Source organism: Notolepis coatsorum, assembly GCF_963971535.1.
Source record: "Notolepis coatsorum genome assembly, chromosome: 20".
Taxonomy (NCBI): Eukaryota; Metazoa; Chordata; class Actinopteri; order Aulopiformes; family Paralepididae; genus Notolepis; species Notolepis coatsorum.
In genome coordinates, this window is record NC_140184.1 from 35,885,547 (window position 1) to 35,913,139 (window position 27,593).

A 27,593-nucleotide genomic window follows, 5' to 3' on the forward strand; every position below is an offset into this window, starting at 1 on the left:
CACACACAACACCAGTACCTGGAGCATGACCGCCCAGGGCACCACCTTCGAGACCAGTAGGAACACTAACTACTACACTCACACACACATTTTAAATGCTTTATTTATGTCCACATAAATACAAAGTACATTAACACTTTAAGTGCCGAAAACGTGTTTAGGCGTCCTTCCCCGCCATGCTCAAGTTGCCGAGGACGCCGTAACTCGTCTTTAATATCAATATTTCAAAAATCTGTGATCGGAATCATATTTTCCATCCGCAGCCTTCACACACAGTTCTGAGCTCCTCTCAATCCTCTAGCGGTTCAAGAGCGCCATCTGGTGGCCGATCGGCAGAAGCGCCAAACAGGAAGTTATGTGGATGAAGTGCTGATCGTCCATATTACTTCCGGGCACTCTCTATAGGTCCCGGGACTCGATCTCGACACAATACATAGCGATCCGTTGCCAATAACTCGATAAACAACATGATTTGGACGTATATACTATTATACAACCTGGAAATAGATCGCGTATTTCTACATCCCATAATAGGAATATTTCAGTTCCACGCTCATCGTCCAACGGCGCGAGGAAGATACGGTAAGATTCAGCGTTATTTTTGAACGTGTTCGATATAAACTGCTCTGATGATCATATCACCCACACTAGATGAATGATATAACGCTGCCCACGGAATTATAAACGATCCCCCGCCCATCCGGTCATCATCAGATGATACGTAGAAACTTCTAGAAGTATGTCCAATTGAAATTTTTGATCTCGCACAGATTCCTACCAAACTGTATTTCATCATCAATATAATGCATTTGGGGCTATAAATCACGTTCTGGAGAAAGCTGCAGAAAGAGATGAAAACATACTTATACTTTAGACCATATTTTACTATGAATATGTGATTGAAAAAGTTTAACGTTGCTACACAATGAACAATACATATAGGACCTTGAATGGGCCCTAATAATGGCAATTTAGCAATAGAATTTAAAAAGTTATAGCCCTGCAAAGAAGGGGAACTTCTCCATAGACAAATAGAGCTGGCAAGGGATGGTATATCATGAATTTAGCCTTAGGCAATCAAAGTGTTAACACTTTGGTTGCCACTTGTTAACGTGGTAAAACCCTGTTGAATGCCACCACCCACTTCAATGATAGCGTTGTGAACGCATAATCTCTGTCTTAAATTATGGCTATGTGTCTAATCTGCCCGTCGTTTATCAATGAATTGTTTGCAGTCAACATTGTCGAGACGGATTGTTTTTTAATCGGTTAATTTCCGTTTTATAGCATTTTGAAAAGCCCTCGTTTTTCAGGAAAATATATAGATTCCGTGATAATCGCCCATTATTGGAATATTCTGGCATACACAAAAAATGGGTGTAATTTTTCGGCCTATTTATGAATAGTTTTCAAATAAACGCTAGATTATCGATAGTATATGTGTACTTATGCACGCTATAGAAGCGATCTGAAAAATATATTCTCATTTCCTGATCAGCGTGCACACAGACACACACACACACACACACACACATGGGGCACACGCTGATATATAGGTCAAAACAGATCCGATTACCCCAAGACTGGTAAAATAAATTGCTTACCTCCGATCAGATGTTATCCAAAAAGATTATTCCAATTCCTGATCATCATTCCAAATATCGATCGCGTTTATTGATTCAGCGTTGGGTACTGTAAATATGTATTCCACGCGTTTGCCGGCTCGGCGATCAACGTGGGTCTCTTCAGATGCCTCGCCGGAGAAGTAACATGAGGAGGCTGGACCCCCCCCCCCATCAGTCTAAAGTTTTACCAATGGGGTGCAGTTACACAGGGAGAGACGATAGGGGGCGGTATTTTCCCAATTGAGCTCAGAGAGAGTCTGCAACACTAGCGTGAGGCTCGATTGATGAAATATGAATTCAAATCGCTAATAAAAAAAATACGACAAACAAACGCTATATGTCGTTGGTGGCACTCAACTGGCGGCATGAACTAACGACAAATCGCGTTCGTGGCACTCAAAGTGTTAAGGACATAAACACTAACAGTGCAATTAGCTCATTGGGATTTGTGAGTCATTCAATTACGTTTGTGACTGTGCAGCACCCATCGTACACATACAATATTGACACAGGTGATGTTTCAAATGTGGGTTACAATAGGGAGGTGTAGTCTGACGTCACTGGTTGTTTCACCCGTATAGGGATTCATCATTGGGAAAATGGATTATCGGCTATTGTAACAATTCTGCCGCATGAACATTGGCAAGCTTTCCATTTTTGCACAAAATGAGTTCCCTTCCACCACTAACATTATTGTTTAAGCATTTTTGGTTGAAATAAAGGTAGTTATAAGGTTTTTAATTTGTCGTAAAAAAAAAAGAACTACATTTACCAGTAGGCAGCCTGTTGTTCACTAGGCAGCCTGTTCAGTGTTGTCGCCTGATCCACGTCACGGCCAGCTGATACCAAGCTAGCTAGCTAACTAACGTTAACTCGCTAAACGTACTAGATGTTAGCAATGTCTACTGTCGTTAACCATTTTAAATCGGGGCTTGTAGAGGCGTTTCGGGACAGAGTAAAATGTACAGGTCCTCCTCTCAGACCTGTGCACTGCATGCATCATGCCGGCTAGCTAGCTACACGTCACGGCCGGCTGATACCACGATAGCTAACTAACGTTACAAGCTCAAAAACCTTATAAATACTACTGTCGTGTCCATAAGTTCCCTGGCAGAATACTTTGTGAGGACAAAAGTAAATAAGAACGATATATATAACTCTGTATAGCATATTCTCTAAAAAGTATACAAAGAGGAGATAACCATTTTAAATCAGGGCATGTAGAGCCCGCCTAAAAACAATAACGTTATACACTATGTACAACGAAACAATGATTTACATTAGTATTTACAGTGATTTAATATGTAGTGAATACAAATAATGATAACGTGGTTGTTGCTTTTAGAAATGTTGTTTGGCGTCATCTGATAAATGGATATGATCACCAGAGAGATACTAGCCACAGATTCAGGGTCAGTTATTTTCCCATTGTACGAATTGTTAAGCTTATCGAATGTAAGGGAAATCTGATCCTAGGTCTGTGACTACAGGCAGGAGGCTACGCTGTGGTGACGTCAGTCAGCAGCGCCAAATAGCAGTGTAGTTTCCCAGCGAACGAAAACATAAAGGTTATTTTGCTACCTTTACGATTAATTGCGAATATCTGAAGGCCCCTAACCACCAGCTTGTGAACATGACCTAGGCTGCCAAAGATTTTTTTTTTTTTTTTTTTAACTTTGGCCATTTCCCTGGCTCTTTTATACGTTTATCGCATTTATACTTGGTCAAGTTCGACCGACAGAAGCAGGCTGAAAGGGTTCAGATGGGGGGGAAGACACTCTGGGAAAGGCACGGCTGCAGTCCGGGATTCGAACTCGCTCAGCCCCAGATCCGTGACGAGCACGGTTGTCCACGGCGCTGAAATAGCACTCGCGGTACGTGGTGAGCTACTGGAGCTCCCCTCGGCTGCCAAAGATTTTAACTAAAAGTTGACACTTGTAGCCTAGTTGTGAGATGTTCAGCTTGAGCTGCTGATATTTCAGCAACTTCGTTAAAAAGGCTTCCGCCAGGCTGTGGTCGAAGTTACAGCCAACCTCTAGAACAGTGGTTCTCAAACTACGGGTTGCGACCCAAATTGGGGTCGCGGGTAGGTGACAGTGCATTGAAAAGTAATAAAAAAATTAAAAAAATATTTATATATATATTTTTTTAAATATTCTGGCAACATATTTTGGCTAAATATGCCTCGTTTTATAAATGTGTATTGATAACATAGTGCTGTAATAAAATTTTCTAATAAATATGCATGATCAAGTTCAACAACGTGTGCTTTTATTTTGATATTCCCTAATTCCACGTTGAAATTACGCAATACATTAAGTGTGGGGTCCCCAAAAAAAATCCTAAATAAAGTCACGGTATGAAAAAGTTTTAGAACCCCTGCTCTAGAATGAACGCCTCTCTACTACTCATTAACCACCACAACGTCAGGGGTGTTGGCTGAGATGTTACAGAACACCTCTGAATCATTATCACACAGGCCAAACATGCTGGGCTTAACAGTACAGTGCTTGTACAGTGATGTAGAGGACCCAAAGGTAGATCCGATATCTTTCGATAACTAACTACTGCACCCACACACACACACACACACACACACACACACACACACACACACACACACACACACACACACACACACATACACACACACACACACACACATACAGACCAGTACCTGGAGCATGACCGCTCAGGGCACCACCTTCAAGACCCGTAGGAACACTAACTACTACACTCACTCACTCACTCACTCACTCACTCACTCACTCACTCACTCACTCACACACACATATATATATACACTAGGGCTGTCCCCGACTAAGGATTTGGATGGTCGACTATGATTGGCCAAAATTTGCCGTTAGTCGACTATAGGTTTTTTTTTTATCATTCCATTTGGGCTGTGGGGGGTGCTTAATGTCTGAAGGAGTCGACTGAAGGCTTCTTGTCCTCTGCAAAAGCATGCAATTGGTCCACTGATGGATACATCTTGATATTTGTCTAGTCTAGTGTGTTCATTAGATGGGTGAAATCCTCTTTCAGTGCCTCTGTGCCTGTTTTCGTAGGCAGTTATCTGGTATGCGTGCTGTAACTGAGGGGTACAATTCCCTGACTGTATTACTAGATATGATACTTACTACCACTACCTTTGTACTTAATATTCGGCCACCCAGTACACGGCATAAATATATTATCATGAACACTCTCACGTAGATGAAACGGATCCAACACAAATGTACGAATTAGAAACAGGTCTTTATTTCCTACACAGCGATGGTGTGTAGAATAAGCACTTAATCACTTAATTACATTTATGAATTGAAATAGTATGCACTTTTATGGCAAGGAGTATTCGTCGGTATATCAATAGATAATGTCCAATCTCTGAAGGCGCAGGTGGTAAATATACGACCTGGAATAGTTAAGGAATAACAGCAATGATACTTTAATGATTATAGGCTGGATACACTAGAGGGGGTTAATCCGGTCGCTTGTAAGCCGACAGGAGTAGGAGGGGGGGGGGGGTAGAATCCAGCTGCCTCGTCCGGCCAAGGGTATCCCAGGAGAACCCACTGTAGTGCCGTTCAATGCGCCGGCGATCCTTGGACCACAGATGAAAGCAGGTGGACTCTTTGTGGGCCGGCTCTCTCCGGTCCACGGGGGAGAGATGTGGAGAGACCTCGTCTTGCAGAGCGTCTCCTCACCTTGCGTCCTCTCCAGGGGGGGGGGGTTCCAACACACGGTAGTGTCGGGGGTCTTTATCCATAGAATAATCAAAGTATCCAAAGCATAATCCGTGCCTGGGAAGGCGGGCTGTCGTCGGTAGAATAATCCGGTATACAGGTCCACTCGCTCGTCGGCTCTGGGGCTCCTCGGGTGCAGCTTCACATAGGGTCAACCACCCTGGGTAAGCAGCCAGTTCTATGCCCGAAACGATGGGGTACTGACTACGGTAGTATTCTCACCGCACGAAGCACTATATATTAACAGACTATTATTAGCTTAATAGACTACGTCCAACTCGACGATATAGTGCCAAATATGACTATTCAAATATTAATATACACGATGTCTCAATACCGATGGTAGGCCGAACTTGGCCTTACTCCCACACGTGGCATCGCGGGGAGGCTTTACGTCTGTGACTCTATTGGAGGGTAAGAAACTGGACTGAAAAGAAAGTCCTACTTTAGTAGCGCAGTATATATACGCACTATGAACAAATAGTCCCATTAGTGGTGCGGTAGCCAAATTCCTCCGCGGAACTAGGACTTGTTCGTACATGTCGAGCGGTACGTTTGAACTGGGTCTGAGGGGTATGGCAGCCTGGCACCAAGGTCTCGACCAATAGTAGAATGGAGACTATTATGGGATGTTCAGTAGGCTAGAATGGATATTCAATGCATATTGTACAAGGAATATACAAGGGATATCAGGGAATATTAGAGAATATACAAATACAATTAAATATATATATATAAATAAATATATATATTCGGTTTAATCTGGCCCTTCACAACAGCCACCCCCTGAATAGGTCCCAGACCTAATCAGTTAAACGGAGACAGATTAATCGCGTTGTCTATTTACACATAAGGGTTTGCTGTAGGGGTCAGTCAACTTCACAAAGTCATAGGGTTGTAGGGTCATGGTCATCATCGATTGTGTCTGGGAGTCGAGGCAGTTCTATGAGCCTTGCCACGGGACGGGTGTAAGTGCGACCCTGGACGAGCACTTCAGCTGCTCGGACCTTGCCGTCGGCACCGGTGATCACTTTGCTTACGCGGCCGGCCGGCCACATAGCTCTGGGCAGTGATTGATCAATAATCATGACGACTGTTCCTTCTGTCAAATTGTCTCTCTCCTTTACCCACTTCTGGCGGGTCTGTAGAGACGGTAGGTAGTGCAGTAGGAAACTGTTCCAAAACTTGTCGGCTAATACTTGGCTGTACCTCCACATTCGTCGGCCGTTCGCTTCTTCAGGCCGGTACATTGTCTGGGGTAATGTGGGATCTAGCCGCCCCATCAGGAGTGTGTTGGGGGTAACTGGGTCGATATCCGCCACATCACTGGAGACATATCCGAGGGGCTTCGAGTTAAGTACTCCCTCAATCTCCGTGAGGACTGTCATTAGGACTTCTTCCGCCACAGTCTGGGCCCCAAGTACTGCGTACAGGGCTGTCTTTATGGAGCGCACTTCTCGTTCCCAAGTGCCACCGAAGTGGGATGCGTTTGGGGGGTTGAATTGGAAATCAACCTGTGCTGGAGCGAGGTGGGTCTTAAGTTCTGGGCCCATAGCTTGGAAGCTCTCTCTCAGCTCTCTTTCGCCGCCTTTAAAGTTTGTCCCATGATCGGACAATAGGGTAGACGGTCTTCCTTTCCGTGATATGAATCTACGGAAGGCCATAAGGAATGAGTCTGTGCTCATGGTCGGGAGAAGCTCGATGTGTATCGCTCTGGTGGTCATGCATTTGAATACAATACCCCACCGCTTCTCGGTTCCTCTTCCTTTCTTTATGTGCAGCGGGCCAAAGCAGTCCATACCCGTTGAGTGGAATGGCTTGTCACCGATTCGGAGGCGACATGGAGGAAGGTCAGCCATCCTTGGTATGCTGGGCTGCGCGCGCCACTTGCGGCAGTCTAGACATGTTCGTTGGAAGCGTCGTACCGCCTCTCTTCCTTGTAGGATCCAGTAACGACGTCTGATTTCCGCGAAGACTCTTTCTGCTCCTGCGTGATGTACATCCTCATCGTATTTCTTTATAATCAGCTCTGTGACCTTGTGTCGGCTGTTCAATACGATCGGGTATTTAATGTCATCCGGTAGATTGGGGGCTCTGCGTAGGCGACCACCCACTCTGATGAGGGTGTGAGCGTCGCTCTCGGGGGCCAGGTGAATTAATCTGCTGTCAGATGGGACGGGCTTTCCTCCCTGTAGACAGGCCAATTCATCGGGGAACGAGTCTCTCTGGGCTCGCTGCAGTAGAAGCAATTCTGCTTCCTCGTAGTTAGCTGCTGACATATCAGCGGGGGACTTGCACTCCGGGTGGTACCGCAGGAATGTTCTTTGTTGTGCACTCTCTATGGACGTGCAATCGTTTATGTTAGGGTCGGTGGAGGCTACGGTGCTCAATCCACAGAACACAGACTTCTTAATTTCCACCTCCTCTGGACTTGCTTCCCTCGGGATAGGCATGGGCCACTGTCCTTCCGGGAGTCTTAGGAATGCGGGGCCGTCACTGTAGACATTGCGACGGGTGAGGTCATCCAGGGGCATCCCCCGGGTGATGACGTCAGCTGGGTTCTGTTTTGTATCAACGTAGCGCCACTCTGTTTCTCCGGTTAACTCTTCGGTTAAGTCTTGAATCTCTGTGACTCTGACTCCCACGAAGACTTTGTACTTGCATGAGTCCGATTTGATCCAGGCGAGTACCGTCGTGGAATCTGACCACAGGATTGTTCTAGACACCGGTATGGTGAGCTCACGTTGGATGAGCGTGGCTAGGTGCGCTCCGGCTAGGGCTGCGCAGAGCTCTAGACGTGGGATAGATTGTTGCTTGCGTGGGGCTATTCTCGAGCGGGCGAGGACAAATGCTGTGTAGATCTCTCCCCCTTGGTCTTGGGCCCGCAAGTAGGCTACTGATCCGTATGCGACCTCTGAGGCGTCACTGAAGACGTGTAAGTCCATTTTACATGTCTCTGGCCTCACCTTGGGTGGGAAGTAGCTTCGGCGCATATTAACGCCTGGGAGTGAGTGGAGCTCCATCTCCCACTCTCTCCAGGTGGATGCAAGGTGTGCGGGAATGGGGTCGTCCCAGCCCTGGTCCTTGTCCCACAATGCTCGTACAATCATTTTTGCCCTGGTGGTGTACGGTAGAATACATCCTAGCGGGTCATATTGTCGGGCGAGTGTTGTGTACACACTCCGTCTGGTGGTCGGCGCCGCCGCCGGCCTTCCCTGCTCCGTAGTCAGGGGCTTGTGTCTGTAGTGAAGCGAATCTGTTTTGAATCGCCACACCAATCCCAGGGTCATCTCCTGGGCTTCTCCCGGGATTGTAGCCATCCAGGTCTCGCTGCTGGCTGCCTTGTCCTCGGGGGAGAGGCTGCGCAGTACTTGCGGATCGCTGCTGGCCCACTGCCTGAGATCAAAGCCGCCTTTGATCAATGAGGCGCGGAGTTTAATCAGGAGAGCCTCGGCTTCTTCCTGGGTTGAAAGGCTTTGTAGACAGTTGTCTACGTAGAAGCTGTTCTTTACGCTGTGTCGGACCTCTTCGTCCGCTGCTGGGTCCTCTGCTACATGTTTCTGTAGTGCAAATGTAGCACAGCAGGGGCTGCACGTCGTTCCGAAGGGGAGAACTTCCCATTGGTAGATGGCTGGGTGCTCATCTCCTGGCTTCTCTCTCCATAGGAACCGTAACAGGGGCTTGTCCGCCTCTACTAATCTCACCTGCAGGAACATTCCTTTAATGTCCCCGCTGATGGCCACCTTTTCCTGGCGGAAGCGGAGTAGAACGCCGAGTAGGGAGGGGCCGAGTGTGGGACCGGGCAGTAACTCTTTATTCAGATTTTGGGATCCGATCTGGTAGCTGCAGTTAAATACTATGCGGTCTTTACCGTTGTGATGGACCTTGTGGTGGGGCACGTACCACGATTCAGTGGTCTGGTCAGCCTCTTTAATGTCCATCTTTGTGACGTGTCCCGCTGTGATGAGCTTCTCAATCTCAGCGCGGTATACACTCTCTTGGGCGGGGTTCTTGGCTAAGCGCCGCTCCGTGTTCAGCAGGTACCGTTCTATGGCGTCTGTCTTGGCGTGGAAAGTAGGCATTCCTTCTCGCCGCAGGAGTGGCGTGGCGTATCTCAACACGCCGTTGACCGGGACTCTCTTGGTCCCTGTCTCGAGGAGGTGAATGGCGTAAATGTCATCTTTAGAGCGAATGTCTTTCTTTCCATTCTTAAAGGGCATTTGTTCCAAGCTCCATAGCCGCTCTACGTGTTGCAGGAGTGCGGTTTCTCCCTCTGTGACTCGGGAGTGGAGACATCTAGTGGCTGTACTTCGGTTGAGAGATTTGGCGAGCGGGCCTTGGAGAGTCCATCCCAAACGGGTCTCGACTGCTGCAGGACAGCCTCGGGGTCCGGTATGAACCCGGTCTATCGGGACAATGAGGTCTGCATGGTCGGAGCCTATCAACAGGGTCGGCATAGCATTGTCTATGAGCGGGATCGGTAACTTGCGCAGATGTGCATATTTCTCCATCAGCTTGGCGACGGGGTATGTGTACCGCGACAGTCCTATTTCTTGGCTGGTGAAAGCGTCTGCAATCTGGTACCGTCGCTCAGGCTGGCCGCTTGCTGCGATAGAGAATGAGACATTCTCGCCCTTTATCGTCTTCAAATCTCGTCTTATTGTCCGAATTGTCATTTGGGTTTCGCTTCCCCGCAGCCCTAGCTGGGCCGCAGCGGAGGCGAGCAGCAGGGTCTTCTCTGACCCGTCATCGAGGACGGCGTAAGTGTCCAGGACTTTATTCTGGTAGCTTAGTGTCACACGCACTACTTTTAGGAGTACTCGGGCTCCACTGCTGCTGGCGGGATCGATGTACATGACGCTCGCTTTGCGGCTGGATGGTGCAGGTGAAGGGCGCCGTCTGTTACTGTCGTGAAGTATGTCCAGATGGGCTCCATCGCACTTGGTGCACCTTTTCTTTAAGCGGCATTCGGCTGCCATGTGTGAGCGCGCACAGCGAAAACAGCGCTTGTTGGACTTTATCCATTGACCTGCTTCCTCCGCGTTCAGCTTGGGGAAGGAGTCACATTGCGCTAGCCAGTGTTCTTTCTCACAGTAGGGGCACACTATCTTCCACTTCTCCGTTCTGGAGGGGGTACTGTGGCTCCTGCTGCTCGGTACTGACTCCGATTGGTGCATCACAGTCACCGATCTTCTTCCATCATTTAGTCGTCTGGTTCCTTCTCTGGAGCCAGGGGTGCTCCGTCCGAATGTATCTAGCCGTAGGCTGCTGACTTCTCTCGCCAGGAAGTCTGCTAGATCGAGGAGGTTCGGTTCGGGGCCATTCGGGTCTCTGTGGTCCCTCTGCCGCCTAAAGCGCTCCTGACGAGCGGGCGGCAGCTTCTCCAGGATCCTTTCCACATTTGAGTTGGCGTAAAGTTCATACTTCCCCTTCTCTCTTTGCGCTCCCAACATCCCTACCAGGGACTGCACTCTGATGGACAGGTCGTCCAGTGCTCGATTGTCTATTGCTGGGGGTAAGCGGTCGATGTGTCGGATCTCCTGGATCACGTAATCCCATATGCGCCCATACCTCTGGTCCAATGCTACCAGCGCTGCTGTGTATGGGGTGGTGGAAGTCGCGTAGGCGAGCGCTATATTATGTGCGCGGGGCACCTTTAAGTGCTGCAGTAGGATGCCGTATTTGTGGCGTTCATCCAATACATCCACCAACATGGTCTCCAGACACATGCGGAGTTCTGTATACTGGGCCCGGTTCTCTTGGGTGAAGTCGGGTACCATAGGCGTGCCAATGTATGACGCTGACTGTGGATACATCGGCGAGCGTTGGGGGAGAGGCCTCCTAGGCGAGTCTCCTCCCGCTCCTTGGTATGGGCTGGTACCGGCAGTGTACCATGGCCCGCTTGTCCAGGTGCTGTTCCTCGGTGCGGGTCGTGCGTCGTGCTCACCCGTGTATAGAGTCGGGGGTCTGTAGCGCAGCTCCGCGGGAGTATAGCCTGGGCTGTACCGGACCTCCTGGTCCGGTAGAGTACTGTGCTGTCTTCGGGCGCGGTTCTCCTCCTCTTCCTCTTCGTCTTCAGTTAGGTCATCCAGTGCTTGTAGTCTCTGGTTTAGCCTCTCCACAGGATATGCTGCTCCTTCCCGGTTGCTAGGTCTCGCTTGGACCGGTGGGGGGAGGTGGTCTGTGGGGGGTATAGACCTCGTCTGTTGGTCAAGTTCAGGGTTGTTTACTCGGCTAGGGGATGCCGCCCTGGAGGTGTGTCTAGACGAGTTCCTGGAGCCTCTGGCGGAGGGAGAGGGTGTTGTCCGTCTGATCAGCTGTTCTATTAGTTGCGCTTGCTGTCTGTCGCGCTCTGCGTCCCGTTGAGCACCGGCAGCTGCTCGCTGGCTGTCTGCTCGGTCTCGGGCCACATTCTCTTCCATCTGAATGCGTCTTATTTCCAGGCGTATGTGCTCTTCTTCGCTCCGTTGCTGTATCTGCAATCGATCGCGTTCCGCAGCGGCGTTCAGGCTGATGAGGAAGGCCTGCTGTAGGGTCCTCTCTGCCTCGCTGGGAGAAGGCGGTTGTATAGGGGAGCCTTCCCTCGGGGTACTCCTTGCGGAGCCTTGGAGTTCTATCTCCACGGTGCTCTCCCCGTCTTCTTCCGTGCCGAGTTCTCTCTCGGTAGCGTTGTATTCCTCCCGGGACTCATCGGGGACTACTTCTTCAGTACTGGCGGGGTGTGAAGTCATGTCTGGTTCCCACTGGTCCCCACCGTGAACTTGGTCAGTTACATTAGAGCCCGTAGGGGCCTCTATGGTCGGGGTAGTCTGGGCGTTGGGGTTAGACATACTTTTACTTTCTAGTTTTACCGCGTTTACTGTTAGTAGAAGACTAGGTTGTTGACTGACAGCGTAAGCCTCTAAGTACTGAGGGAGCCGTCGTTCGCGCTGCGGGCGTTGGTTAGGAGGATCGTTTCGTGGAGTGTTCATCATAGGCCATTTCAATATTAATAACACTATATTAATATTACACTGATTACCCTCCGGCTCGAAGGACCAATTGTAACTGAGGGGTACAATTCCCTGACTGTATTACTAGATATGATACTTACTACCACTACCTTTGTACTTAATATTCGGCCACCCAGTACACGGCATAAATATATTATCATGAACACTCTCACGTAGATGAAACGGATCCAACACAAATGTACGAATTAGAAACAGGTCTTTATTTCCTACACAGCGATGGTGTGTAGAATAAGCACTTAATCACTTAATTACATTTATGAATTGAAATAGTATGCACTTTTATGGCAAGGAGTATTCGTCGGTATATCAATAGATAATGTCCAATCTCTGAAGGCGCAGGTGGTAAATATACGACCTGGAATAGTTAAGGAATAACAGCAATGATACTTTAATGATTATAGGCTGGATACACTAGAGGGGGTTAATCCGGTCGCTTGTAAGCCGACAGGAGTAGGAGGGGGGGGGGGTAGAATCCAGCTGCCTCGTCCGGCCAAGGGTATCCCAGGAGAACCCACTGTAGTGCCGTTCAATGCGCCGGCGATCCTTGGACCACAGATGAAAGCAGGTGGACTCTTTGTGGGCCGGCTCTCTCCGGTCCACGGGGGAGAGATGTGGAGAGACCTCGTCTTGCAGAGCGTCTCCTCACCTTGCGTCCTCTCCAGGGGGGGGGGTTCCAACACACGGTAGTGTCGGGGGTCTTTATCCATAGAATAATCAAAGTATCCAAAGCATAATCCGTGCCTGGGAAGGCGGGCTGTCGTCGGTAGAATAATCCGGTATACAAGTCCACTCGCTCGTCGGCTCTGGGGCTCCTCGGGTGCAGCTTCACATAGGGTCAACCACCCTGGGTAAGCAGCCAGTTCTATGCCCGAAACGATGGGGTACTGACTACGGTAGTATTCTCACCGCACGAAGCACTATATATTAACAGACTATTATTAGCTTAATAGACTACGTCCAACTCGACGATATAGTGCCAAATATGACTATTCAAATATTAATATACACGATGTCTCAATACCGATGGTAGGCCGAACTTGGCCTTACTCCCACACGTGGCATCGCGGGGAGGCTTTACGTCTGTGACTCTATTGGAGGGTAAGAAACTGGACTGAAAAGAAAGTCCTACTTTAGTAGCGCAGTATATATACGCACTATGAACAAATAGTCCCATTAGTGGTGCGGTAGCCAAATTCCTACGCGGAACTAGGACTTGTTCGTACATGTTCGTTTGTTTCTTGTAGCGATACCAAACACGTAGTTATCCAATCTTGACCTTTTATTAGAAAGTTGTTTTCATCATAATAATTGTTGTCCTGATGTCATTCAGTCCCCAGCTCCTCCCCTAAAGATGTGACCGTGGTGAGCAAGGAGGGCAAGCCTCGCACCATAATCGTCAACTGGCAGCCTCCCTCCGAAGCCAATGGAAAAATCACTGGTCAGTTTAACACACACACACACACTATATATATACAGTATATATTCTTCTCACAGGTTGGCTTTTATTATGCTAAAATCGAAGCTATTTGGCTAGCTGGATGCAGTCTGGACAGTGGCTATACATCAACAGTCTGGGACTGTGGGACAGTGGACATGTACACTTTATCAAGCCCTCCTGGACCACGTTTCAACTAAACAAAGTGAGTTAATGCGGTCTCTCTCAGCTCTCTCTCGCTCTCTCTCTCTCTCTCTCTCTCTCTCTCTCTCTCTCAGCTCTCTCTCGCTCTCTCTCTCTCTCTCTCTCTCTCGCTCTCTCAGCTCTCTCTCGCTCTCTCTCTCTCTCTCTCTCTCGCTCTCTCAACACAGCGTGTTGTTGTTGAACTATAACATTTAATTTCGCCGCTGGTGACGCATAATGGATGAATGAATGAATGGTAACTTGTTTAAAATGACAAGATATATATGTGTCCATTATTGGATTGATCATACGTGTACTAGTGTAGTATGAATGAACTGAAACGGGGTAACGTTATGTCGAGACTCGAGTCAGTATTCGCTTGGTCAGCTGTCCGCTTGCCTTCCCCCCCTTCACCCCCCCCCCCCCCCCCCCCCGCGCCCACCCAAATGTAGTTCACACCGGCCGCCACTGCTCCAAGCCATAGTAAACGAAGCACATTTAAACTTTGGGTGGCATTACCAAGACTTGATCGATTTGTCTCACACATTGATTGTGTACTAAAACATGCACTTTAAACAGCCTGATAAGGTGCTCATTAAGTTGAATTTTCATTTGAGTTTCACCAAGATGATATCGGAGCTTTGAGTAAAAACAATTCTTTATAAGGTTAAAGGAACGAACTTCTAAATTCTCTTTCTCTCTATTTCTGTTTTTCTCTCTCCCGTCCCCCCTCCCCCTATCTCGCTCTCTTCCTCTTCCCCCTCCTCCTCCTTCCTCTCTATCCCTCCCACAGGCTACATTATCTACTACAGCACGGATGTGAACGCTGAGGTCCATGACTGGGTTATAGAGCCGGTGGTGGGAAACCGCCTGACCCACCAGATCCAGGAGCTGACGCTGGACACCACCTACTACTTCAAGATCCAGGCCCGCAACTCCAAGGGCATGGGACCCATGTCTGAGGCCGTGCAGTTCCGCACTCCTAAGAGTACGTTTGACCCCCAAGACCCCCAACTGGAGGATGGAACTATGTTGTTGTTTTTACATGCTTCCCTCTTATTAATGAATTTATAAAATGTTGGATTTTAGGTGAGAAGTTACAGGGAAACAACAATTTAACTGTTCACATACACTCAGTTAAGATTTTAACCAATTGTCTGCTCATGAACCTATCTTGAATGATCAGATTTTGCAATGAACATCTTATATGACAGGATCATGGACAGAGATATCTTCACCCCAGTTCTCTTGGGATGGACTAACTCCACCTGGTCTGGATATTAAAGGAACATGCCAACATTATGGGGAATTACCGTCTTCTCCAGAGTCAGACAATCAGCCAGTGTAGCTCCGGGAGAGGTGTGCCAACGCCTAAGCTAGCCACTCCATATCCACTTCCATTAATTTGTGCTAAGCTAGACTAGCTTGCAGCCGGATTGCTTTCTACTGAACGCACAAATTGGTATCTATTTTCTTGTCTGATTTCAAATAATGTTGCCCTTTTCCTAGTGTGCATTTGCCCTGTACAGTGCTAAGACAGGGGGAAGTGTGAGTTACATTTGGTACCACATAGGCCTTCTATTGCTCTGAGGTTTTTATCCTTTTGAATAATTATGAATTTATTGAAATGTGTGATGTCAGTTATTTTCTTTTTCAAGGCTGCATAGAATTGATCTCTGTTTCATTTCACTGGTTTTGGGCTGCGTTTTCATTTTTCTTTTAGATGATTTGGTCATAACATCTGTTTGGCTGAAATGTGCTGAATCTCACACTCACTTTAGCTCTTATTCCTCCTTTCCCTCCATCTCCAACTCCATATATCTTATTACTTTAGCTCTTATTCCTTTTTTCCCTCCATCTCCAACTCCATATATCTTATTACTTTAGCTCTTATTCCTTTTTTCCCTCCATCTCCAACTCCTTATATCTTATTACTTTAGCTCTTATTCCTTCTGTCCCTCCATCGCCAACTCCATATATCTTATTACTTTAGCTCTTATTCCTTGTGTCCCTCCATCTCACTTGATTCAGTTTTTTAGTGCTCACTTGTGCTTACCTCCAGGGTGCGATTTGTAGGGAGGGAGGGGGGGTCATTTAAATAGTTTACTTTTATGTAGGCCATAAAAAACAATATACAGTTATATTCATATAAAACGTACACATCTCATACAATGCAACAGAAAGTCGTTTTCTGTTTAACTTGTTAGTTGTTTGTTTACATTTTTCTAAATCAAGGGATTTGCCCTTGAGCACATGAACGTATTCTCAACAGGCTATATTTTACTTGGATGCTTCCGAAAATGTTTGGTTCCCAAACCATTGCAGCAGCGTGAGCAATTACAGGACAGCATGGGACAGTGAAGTAATACTGAATACAATATGTAAGAATAAAGGTTTATAACACATTCGATAAAAAAAAAAAACGTTTAGATCGAAGTAGGTCAAATAGTCTGAATGACTAAGCAGCAGAAACACTGAATAACAGAACATAGGAATGATATCTTCATAGTTGTTATTGGCGCTTACTGCTCTGGAAGTGCTGGACTGTAGTTACTCAGACTAACCAAAAACACAGCTAACAAAGGAGGCACTAGCAAGTAGGGAGATGCTGGTTTGTTGGTTGCTGACAATTTTACAAAATCTATGTTTAATTCAATGCAAGAATTAATGATAGTCTATTATAGACTTCCAGAAGGGATGGATCGTATCCCCAAGGGCGATAAAAATGAATGACCAGAGGTAGAGACGTCAAAAGCAGAGATAGGGAAATCACCACCACCCCTCCTGGCAAATAACACCCTGGTTACCTCCCTCTTTTCTCTCCATCTCTCTCTCTCTCACACTCTCTCCATCTCTCTCACTCTCTCCCTGTCTCTCTGGCTCTCATCACCGCTCTTTTCGGCTAACTGGTTTTTGCTTTGTATTTTCTCTCCCTCACCGCTGTTCTTTGGCCCGTTTAGCTGAGTCCTCTGACAAAATGGCTAATGACCAAGGTAAACCCCCTCTCTCTGCTCTCTCTCTCTCTCTCTGCTCCTCCACCTCAAGACTTCCATCGTCTGGGCTGATGATTTAAATTCGGGCTGCATGACTTCAAATCTTTCATTCTCGCTTTATAGAAATTAATAAATTGTATAGAGGAGGATTTTTCTATTGTGTGAAAGTAGAAATGGAGGCTCTGTACATCTGCACTAAAGGGAGTTCTGTCTTAGTTTATGAGGGAAACATCTGAATGCCATATTCATATACACTGTTTCATCTCCACTGCCAGCTTCAAATCTCCCAATGAGGCCAGGAAGCAACCAGCCTCCTCCAGATAGCTTTGGATCTACAGTGGGTAAGTTCTCATTTCCCCTCTATAGTACCGCTTGCTCTCTTGAACTCTGTTCAGGTCTCAGGTTTATCAGTCAGAGGCAAGTCACCTCCAGGCACCTGTTTGAATTCGAGGTGTTATGTGGAAATGATCAAAATACCTTCTCATTAATGACACCGGTAGCCGTTAAGTGAACTGCAGTCGGCATCCTGTCGCTTGAGTTGGCGCTTGGTCAGTGAGCAGTGGGGGGAGTCATGTCTTTTTCCTTTGCATCAACAAGGAAATTAATGGAGCACGAAATCACAGTGAAATTAAAACTTTAAGTACATAATCAATAATAGGCAGAGTACCACTTTATGGAAGATGAAAAGGTTCTAACCTAGATATATCTTACATTTTAGAGTGTGTTCGTTTTCCAGAGTCTATTGATTTTATTGAATTTTTTACCAAAGGGAAGTCAGGGCATCAGTGCAGGCAGGGCTTTTACTGCACGGTCACAATTTGATACATGTTGCAGTTACTCTCATGTGCAGTTCCTGATTCAAAATGACAACATATTGTCACCAATATCACGATTGCTACCCTCTCAACCCTACACAGCACTGGTAAGCATGGCTTCTGAATCTGACTTGTAAACAAAAAGCAAATTGACGAGAGCACTGCACTGTGTACCTTAATGCAGCCCTCTGTCTCCACCATTCATGCTTTCTAGAGAGGAGGCACACAAAATCAATGGCTACATTATACTTGTCCTAACTTACAAGTGTTTCCTTTTCCAGCAAATGGTACTCGGTCTGTTTATAGAACCGGTATTTCAAATGTCTATTTCACTGTTATTCCGTGCTCCATTCATTTCCTTGTTGTGCTGCCCAGGAGCGAGAGACAAGGCGTTCGGGAGCGCACAAATATCACATTCATCTTATTTTCCAGGCCAAAATAGCCCTTTACATAGAAGTCAGTCCACAGGCTTTTATAGGCAACCCAGGAAGTTGGGGAAGGTCTCATGTTTTAAGTTACATTACAATCCATTCACACATTGGCAATAGAAAGTGATTAATAATAATACATGTAAATTGCTTCACATAGCACCTTTAATATTGTGAAGTGGATTCCCAGGCTGTTTTGGTTCTGCTCTGCTTCAGAACCTGGTGGTTAGTACTCTCGGCGTTGTGTCTCAATACTTTAAAGCTGGGAATCACTTCTCTTCAAAACTGACTGAGCAGGCCGAAAGGCAGATGGAATTAAGGAGGAAAGATAGTTTAACAGTTGTTTAATAAGAGAGAAAGAGTGTATACAAATTACATTAAAGAATGCTATAGTTGTGATCAAAAACACTATGCCGTAATTGAACACAACCAGGCTAATATAACAGTAAAGAGAATGCTAGTTGATAAGTTTGTTGAAAGTCTTTGTTCTCTGCTGATAACAAAGAGGATTCTGTTTTTCCCTCCAAAAAGTTCCTTTGTCCTTTGCCCGCCTTGCTTGTGGATGAGATGGTGGAGATGGTGAGAGAGGTCTTGACTTCGTGGGTTGGTTGGTTCCAGAGTGTTCTTCGGTTGTTCCTTGAGTCCCCGAGCGTCCTTCTCTCCCCACATCACACCATTCTTATAGCCCAGGCCGAGTGTCTCTCAGTTGATGACATCATCACATTCCTGCCCCAATCACAAACCGGCTAAGCTGTATTTGAAAAATAGGGGTTTGGCTTTATAGGCCAAACCCTCTCTACAGTTACTGCAAAAAGAGGCTGTCTTTAACCCTCTACCTTAATCAAAGTTTAAACATTGCATCATTTTCATTTCCTTATATCTTTTACTTAAACACATTACTTGACTTGTTAGTACTTTGATGAATCAAAGTTTATATTGATTACCTAAACACAGATATATTTCTTTATTACTAAGTCTGTCATTCTGTTAGCTTAATAGAATACATTTCAATACCATAATCTAATCATTCTGTTAACTTAATAGAATACATTTCATATTTGAACATTTATTGAAAATAGCACAGACACATTAACTAATTGTAGACATTTTAGTATGACCAAACACTAATTATATTTTAACTTACTTATTCAAATTACTATTTTAACAATATACTAGGAAATAGTTAGTTTGGAGATCTCCTGTGTGTGTGTGTGTGTGTGTGTGTGTGTGTGTGTGTGTGTGTGTGTGTGTCTGTGTCCCCAAGCCGTAAGCAGCTGATAACACTTCTTTGATGTATCAGTTGTTTCACTGTGTGTGTGTGTGGATGTGTATGTGTGTGTGTGAATGTGTGTGTGTGAGTGTGTGTGTGTGTGTGTGTGTATGTGAAAATGTGTGAGTGTGTGACTATGTGGATGTGTATTCGAAAATGTGTGTGTGTTAGTATGTGTGTGTGTCTGTCTGTGTCCCCAGGCCGTCTTTGATCACTGTGTGTGTGACAGGAGATAACATGTCTACATGACCTTTTGGTCTTCTGCTTTGATCTACCCCCTAAAGGGAAGGAGTCTTACCCCAGCTGCCACTATGCCATTGTCACCCCAGGAGGGCATTTGCTATGTAACCACACACAGACAATCTATGAATTATTGTTTTGAGGCCTAAATATTTCCACACATTAGTTAAATCATGAGTCTATGTTTGGGAATTTACTACAGATCCCCACTCGGATAGTTTACCTATCCTTAATATGTCAAACATAGATATCAATCTCTACACACTACTATCTAGATAACACTTAAGACATTTTAAATCATATTAGGATAAAATATATATCTGATTTGTCACACTCAGATCCTAAAATTCAAATTAGCCATTTCAGTTTTTGTGATTATGTGCAGTCTTTAATACTTGTTCTCGTACCAAGATCAATAGAGCATTTGAGGAGGGGGGTCCATGTTTTTTAGATTTGACCCTGCCTCCTCTTTATTGCTCAGAGCTGGTGCAATATCACGACTGCTGGGTGCAACTCAGAAAGCAAATTGCCTTTCTAATACACCCCATCTTCTGTCAAGCACATCTTGACTCGTGGAGATCCTCTCTTAGGGGGTAGAGCCCCCTGCTGTAGTATCTTCTATTCTCCACAGCGATGGGGAGGTCGTTGCTGGCTGCTCGACCCCTTCGCTGGTTGACCCTCGGATCAGTGGAAGAGGTTTGTGTCTCCTCCCCTCCGCCTGGTCGTCGATAGGGGCGATAGCAGCTCCCCCCCTTCGCTTGTTGACCTCCTGGTCAATAGTTGAGGCCTTGCTTCTGTTGACAGCCGGAGTTGTTGCTGAGGCCTAGCTGCCTATCTCCTCGTTGGTTGTCTGTCGTTTCCCTCTGAAGCCTCAAGACTCGGTCACTGCGTTGGCCAAGACTCTCCCGACCCGAGATGTAGGCGTCTCCTGGTTCTCCGCAGTGTTGTGGTTCCCCATGGAACCGCTGGGTAGACACTAGCCAGTGTCCTGGATCAACGGTACCGATGGAGTCCTCGGTCTTCCTTGTACCACTCTCTGATGACTGTGGATCCCCCAATCTCCCCTCCGTATCCTGTAGTGAATATATCGCTCCGGGGCACAGTGGGGATCACTTCTACCACAACAATTGATTGAGAATCCATAATTTTCCATCCCTCAGACTCTCTTTACTGGTCTGAGCTTTTGACAACTTTCTTTTCCAAATCATTTATCTATATATTTCATGGCTTCTAGATCATTAAATTTCAAAATTCTGAAAAATTCACATGGCTCTCATTATATTATGCTGTCAAAACAGTATACTCTCCACCTCTCGATGTGAAATACACATGAAAACATCGTTACCGTCTTCCTCTGGTTCCGGACAGCTGCATCCCGGACCGGACAGCACTGACATCCATTTTCCCAGTAACCTGTGTGTATGGCAACAATCACAGTCCGCCTTAAACACACATCTTTCACATCACAAGCCAATTATCAATTGCACATGTTCACACCCTACACAATACTAATTTGGCCAATAGCGACCAAATCTATTGAGCTTCATTAATGTACAGAGAATCATGCTCCCCAACACTATTATCAACCACGACACACCCCCAGCCCCTAAAACTGGGTATTCAAATGGGCGGAGAACAAAAATCCATAACTAGCTCATGTTCCTTCACTTTGTTCCCAGTCCATTTTACAGACACATACTACCCCGTCCTGATGTGTCGAGATCACTCCCAGCTTGCCAGGTATCCTAAGAAAAAAAACACAGAAAGAAAGAAAACAGAAAACAAAACACAAAGAAAACGCTGCCAAATCAATAAATGAAAAAATAAACCAAACTTGTGAGCTTTCTAGCTCATTTTTAACTAAGAAATAAAAAGGGAAATCAAATGAATAAACGAAATGTACACTCCCGGCCTAAGTCAGGAATTGCTCATATCACACTAGAAAAGAGAAGTAAAAATAAAAGTAAACAAACACCTATCCTATTGCTCAGAACTGTTAATATGCTTCTATCAATACTATAAAATACTAGAAACAACTATGAGTCTTTTTAATTTCTTAATCATGCAGTCCACCTCTTGATCAATCTGAATGTTGACCGAGCATGGATAATTTACTGATCACTAGTTGCCGCAGTGTCACATCATCACACTGTCTAATATCGATTAACTGTTTAACATAATTTAATCCTCTTGTTAAGTCCGATTAGTTCATGCATTTGTCAGTCACCCATACATTCGTTTTTAGTAACTTTCATTCATAATCTAATCAGGAGCATGTTTTATCATTCAATATATCCCACCTCTACCCTAGTTAGTTGCATATATTTTTATTCTGCCGGTGGCCTCTGCAGACATGACCCTTGAAAATGACCTCTCACTCCACAGCTCCAACAACACTGGCGGCCTCCCCCGGGTTGTGGGACCCGGTGGGTCAGTTGCCTGTGACCGGATGACCCTGGGGTCATCGGGCCCAGTACATGTCCTGGTGGTGTGCCATCATCGCCATGGTTCCCTGGAGCCTGTTCGGAGGAGAAAGCCACGTACCTATTTGGTCCAGTCACAGTTCCTTGAGAGGGGCCCGTGGTTGGGAGGGGCCCGGCACCTGTTCCTGCACAAACACGCCCTGTTGGGGATGTATGGTCCTGCTCTGTACAGTACCGAGCAATGTGTCCGAGGGTCCCACACGTCCAACAGTGCACCTGCCGCATACGGTAGCCAATCGGATTCCTGCCTTTGCCTACACCTTTTCCTCGTGGTTGCCACCTCGTGGGTGGTCCTATTGGGGTTAGTTGTTGTTCCGGCACGGGTTGTGGCCCCAACTGGGCCTGTCTCTGGCCATCTGGTTCTCCAGAGGGAGAGGGAGAGAGGCGATTGGAACCTGTCTCCCCTCCGGGCTGTGTGGACTGGAGTAGGCCTTGGAGATAGTCCACTACCCGTCTAGCCTCGGCTAGCTGTTCTTCGAGAGGGAGGCACGTCTGTATCTGGCAGTCATCTGCAACGGACAGTTCAGCTTGGATCGACTCGGGTAATACAGCTGTCTCTGGGTCGCTTGCTGCAACGACTCCCTGTGGCGGAGTAAAAGACATTATTCCCAGTCCCTCCGTCTCACTGGACACTAAAGGGGAGTCGATTAAATTCCAGCCAATCAAGTCAACGTCCAATTCGGTCAATGTAATGTCTGCAGAGGTTATCGGCATTATCTTGATTTGGGTACGCATTCTACACCGGCCTCCTTTAACTACAAGGTTCTGTAATGGCCTGAATATTTTTGGCCATCTTTTCGTCACTTTTATTGTGACATCTCCAGTCGTTGAAATAGACAGATTGTCTACCCTTTCTATGGTCAGTGCATCTAACCCTCCGGTTGCTCCTATCTGTGTATTTTCCATTCTCACCTTTCCTTCAATCACTCGTAACGTCACCGTTTGGAAAGCAAGTTTCTCTGTATTCAAACTATTTTTACCAAACTTGAGTTAATTTCACTCACACTTTTATATTGGTGTAAACAGGAATTGATAATCTCGGTCTTGTGATACTATACCCCCTGACTGTCAACAGTCTCTTCGATTTCCCTGTTGGGGTTCGGAATTGTCAGCGCCGGCCATCCGTCCTGGAGCAGCTGTGAAAAGAGAGAAGCAAAAAATACACTTAATTATCAGTGACATTTGCCATTCACAATCCATCATTTGTCCTTAAGCATGGAATGTCGGGCATCTCCTAGACTATGATCATATGAGAGCATTTGTGCAATTTTCGTTTTTGATTTATCAATGACACCGCCTTAATCTTTTTTCCAGTTGTCTCCATTGGAAACCCAGATTCTCAATCCTGTTGTCAAGATCCTCCTTATTACCACTCCGGGGAACTTATTTTCCATCAGCTGTTTCCTGAGATGGTGGTCAATCAGAAAGTCGTTATTCACAGCCTATCATTCCTAAACATCTGTATCGGACATTGTAATTTAGGTGAATAATCTCACTATTACTCTAATTTGCAAATGACTATGTGTATGTGTAACTATATTTATTTCTGTCCGTGAAAGCCTAGTATGTATTTCGCTCATATTACATTACACATATCATTAACACACATATTTTCCATTCACAATCTCTCATACAGCTATTATATATCCCCCGTAACACCTAACCCTTTAGGTGTTAAAACAACGCTCTTCTCACGGGAACAGAAATCAATTTCCAGTGCCTTATGTCACTGAAGTCCCCGTGCAATTAGAACAGTGTCACACAACCCGTTCATAACCACAGGTGGCGACACCATCCCCATATTGAAAATCCTGCCGACCAATGAGATTCCACTGGCCAACTCGTCCTGTGGCCCACGGCATCACCCCCAGTTTCGAACCTGGAACGCGACACCCCGGGCCCCCTACCCAAGGATATTCAAAAATTATTCCACTCACAACCCACTCAACCACCGTAACCAGTCACCCAAATATCCACACACAATATAATTCGACGCGCGTAGTGTGGCAGCGAGCCTTTGACGAGTGCACGCTTAGCGCACCCCTGTTAATGCGCGGTGGCAGACAGCGAGCCCACCCCCGCCACGACGTTTAGCAGTCCCCGTACCCCTGGTAAAACGAAAAATGTGCGCAGTGTGACAACGAGCACCGACGAGTCACACACAGCGCACAAAGCGTGGAGGCAGACAGTGAGCCACGATGAACTGTCCACCCACACCCCCATCGCAGGCGCAGCCGAGCAGAGCATTTATGCTCCAACTTACGGCCCACCAACATGAACTGGTACTGAGCCCCAGCCGGGGCCCGTCCAAACGTAAGGAAAGAAGTACGAGCAAAGCGTTTAGGTTGACATGGTAGCCTATACATTTCAGTGTGATTGCATGCAAAGTTCGTCATTTGAATATTTAGCTTCTTTTACTATCTCCTCGATGTCTTGATTGCAGTGCCTTGATTGCAGTGTTTTGTATTGAATTGTATAAAAGAATAAATGACTTGTCGAACAAAGCGTAGCGCCAACGCAGGCAATACCACTGCCAGCACTAGAAATTCCCTAAAAACAACAATAAAACTGAATATGGAACAACATACGCATAATAAGTCCCAAACTCAGCCTACCGCCTTTGAAACCTTACAGTAAACAGCAATAAACAATATACCCAACACTACACTAGAGAGAGAGAGAGAGAGAGAGAGAGAGAGAGGAAGAGAGAGAGAGAAAGAGAGGGGGAGAAAGAGAAGAGAGGGGGAGAGAGAGTAAGAGAGAGAGAGAAAGAGAGGGGGAGAGAGAGAGGGGGAGAAAGAGAGGGGGAGAAAGAGAAGAGGGGGAGTGAGAGAGGAAGAGAGGGGGAGAGAGAGTGTACAATGAAAACGTCCTGTGAGCAGAATCCAAACATATTCATCCTGTACACTTCTGCCCCCTACCTTATTCCCAATAAACTCCACCTTTCCCTTAACAATGGACGCTCGCCACCCCTACCAAGATGGACGCTCGGTACCCTCCCAAAATGGACGCTCGACGCCCCTTCTAAGATGGACGCTCGGCGCCCCTTCTAAGATGGACGCCCCCTCGCGAGACATACCGAGAGTCCCGTCATGCCATGACGTCAGCACAGTTAGCTTAGCATGTTAGCTTAGCATATTAGCTTCGTTAGCTTCAACCTAGCGCGCGCTTACGACGTCACATCCGGCGACCGCTTTAGCCGTTTAGCGCGGCTAGGTAGCGTTAGCTTAGCTTCTCTTATGATCCCATAAAAACGTTCCCAACGACCCGTTCCGCCGCGCGGGCCGTCCCCTCGCAACGTTAATATAATACCACATACCCCACAACAGAATCCTATTTCCCTCAAAACGCCAGTGTAGCGATCTAATTAGAAATATAAAAACATAATAGTAAAACGCCAGCTTGACTCCCCCGTCGTCATTTCCGGCGAGCTTAAAACGACTTCCGGGTCGGGTTCTAAATAATCCCGATCACCTTAAACATCACATCTCTATTTTATCCGCCACGAATATGAAAACTTTTAAGTGCATTACATATCCCCGTAATCTCAAGACACTATCGATCGACCTTACACATTTGAATTACGTCCACTTTTCGCTCCGCATGCTCCGGTGTCCAGAGGCTAATACCACAGCTAACGGCTGCTGCGTTCGACGGGCCTCGGAAAACCGGCGTTCTTCTTAAAATTCCCTACGGCCAATCGGTGCCCTAAATTACACAATAACATAACTATACTCTCACACGTCCCACCAATCACTCCTAACCATAAACATCCGCCAACCATACATTCATACACGCTTCCTAACACAATTAAAAAGTACACAATTAAAAAATACAAAATCAGCATTCACGCACATTACCGTCTTCTCGAACGCCGCACGCGGCGCGACCGGCAAACATTCCATTAAGCACTATTTTTGTTACTACACGCCCGCCCGCGCCCAAGGCTAAAACCAGACCTACTCGTGCTAACTCTTCTACTGTAGAGAATACTATGCATCGGCGTGCTTCAGTCACTACTCTAAGAGACATACTACGCACGTTGTCTATCCCGGCTTAACTCTGAGCACGAATCTAAGACATGTTCCTATCCCCTTACTTGTTCCGACTGGCAACGGCGCCCCGTTCATAGTGCTAACATTTTTACTATAAAATATACTACGCCGGTGATTACAGAGCCACCCTCCCCAGCCAGAATTTTCAATTTAATTTACCCTTACATCATGATTACATGAGGTTAAATTCTTTAGTTTCTTTCCCCAACCCCTTGTTGTTCGAACTGAGCAGCCCATTCTTCTTCCACACTCACCTCTCTGTAACTACTACCAGTTACTTTGAAGACGATCGACCAGTTGTTCTCCTCGTCGACCGGCGTGTAGGCTGATGAGTGAAGGGAAAAATCTCGTCCAGGGCCGCCACTGGTTCACGGGTAACACGGCACCAAAATGAAGTGGATTCCCAGGCTGTTTTGGTTCTGCTCTGCTTCAGAACCTGGTGGTTAGTACTCTCGGCGTTGTGTCTCAATACTTTAAAGCTGGGAATCACTTCTCTTCAAAACTGACTGAGCAGGCCGAAAGGCAGATGGAATTAAGGAGGAAAGATAGTTTAACAGTTGTTTAATAAGAGAGAAAGAGTGTATACAAATTACATTAAAGAATGCTATAGTTGTGATCAAAAACACTATGCCGTAATTGAACACAACCAGGCTAATATAACAGTAAAGAGAATGCTAGTTGATAAGTTTGTTGAAAGTCTTTGTTCTCTGCTGATAACAAAGAGGATTCTGTTTTTCCCTCCAAAAAGTTCCTTTGTCCTTTGCCCGCCTTGCTTGTGGATGAGATGGTGGAGATGGTGAGAGAGGTCTTGACTTCGTGGGTTGGTTGGTTCCAGAGTGTTCTTCGGTTGTTCCTTGAGTCCCCGAGCGTCCTTCTCTCCCCACATCACACCATTCTTATAGCCCAGGCCGAGTGTCTCTCAGTTGATGACATCATCACATTCCTGCCCCAATCACAAACCGGCTAAGCTGTATTTGAAAAATAGGGGTTTGGCTTTATAGGCCAAACCCTCTCTACAGTTACTGCAAAAAGAGGCTGTCTTTAACCCTCTACCTTAATCAAAGTTTAAACATTGCATCATTTTCATTTCCTTATATCTTTTACTTAAACACATTACTTGACTTGTTAGTACTTTGATGAATCAAAGTTTATATTGATTACCTAAACACAGATATATTTCTTTATTACTAAGTCTGTCATTCTGTTAGCTTAATAGAATACATTTCAATACCATAATCTAATCATTCTGTTAACTTAATAGAATACATTTCATATTTGAACATTTATTGAAAATAGCACAGACACAT

The 27,593-nt window shown here is 46.1% G+C and overlaps 1 protein-coding gene across 1 annotated transcript in view; it reads left to right on the forward strand.

The window, feature by feature from the left end:
* Positions 1–27,593, forward strand: part of neo1a (neogenin 1a) — a 360,480-nt gene that overhangs the window by 313,486 nt on the left and 19,401 nt on the right. Inside the window, 4 exon segments of the mRNA XM_084337101.1 lie at positions 16–56; positions 13,715–13,822; positions 14,796–14,990; positions 17,271–17,336. Of these exon segments, the coding sequence (XP_084193227.1) occupies positions 16–56; positions 13,715–13,822; positions 14,796–14,990; positions 17,271–17,336 (410 nt within the window).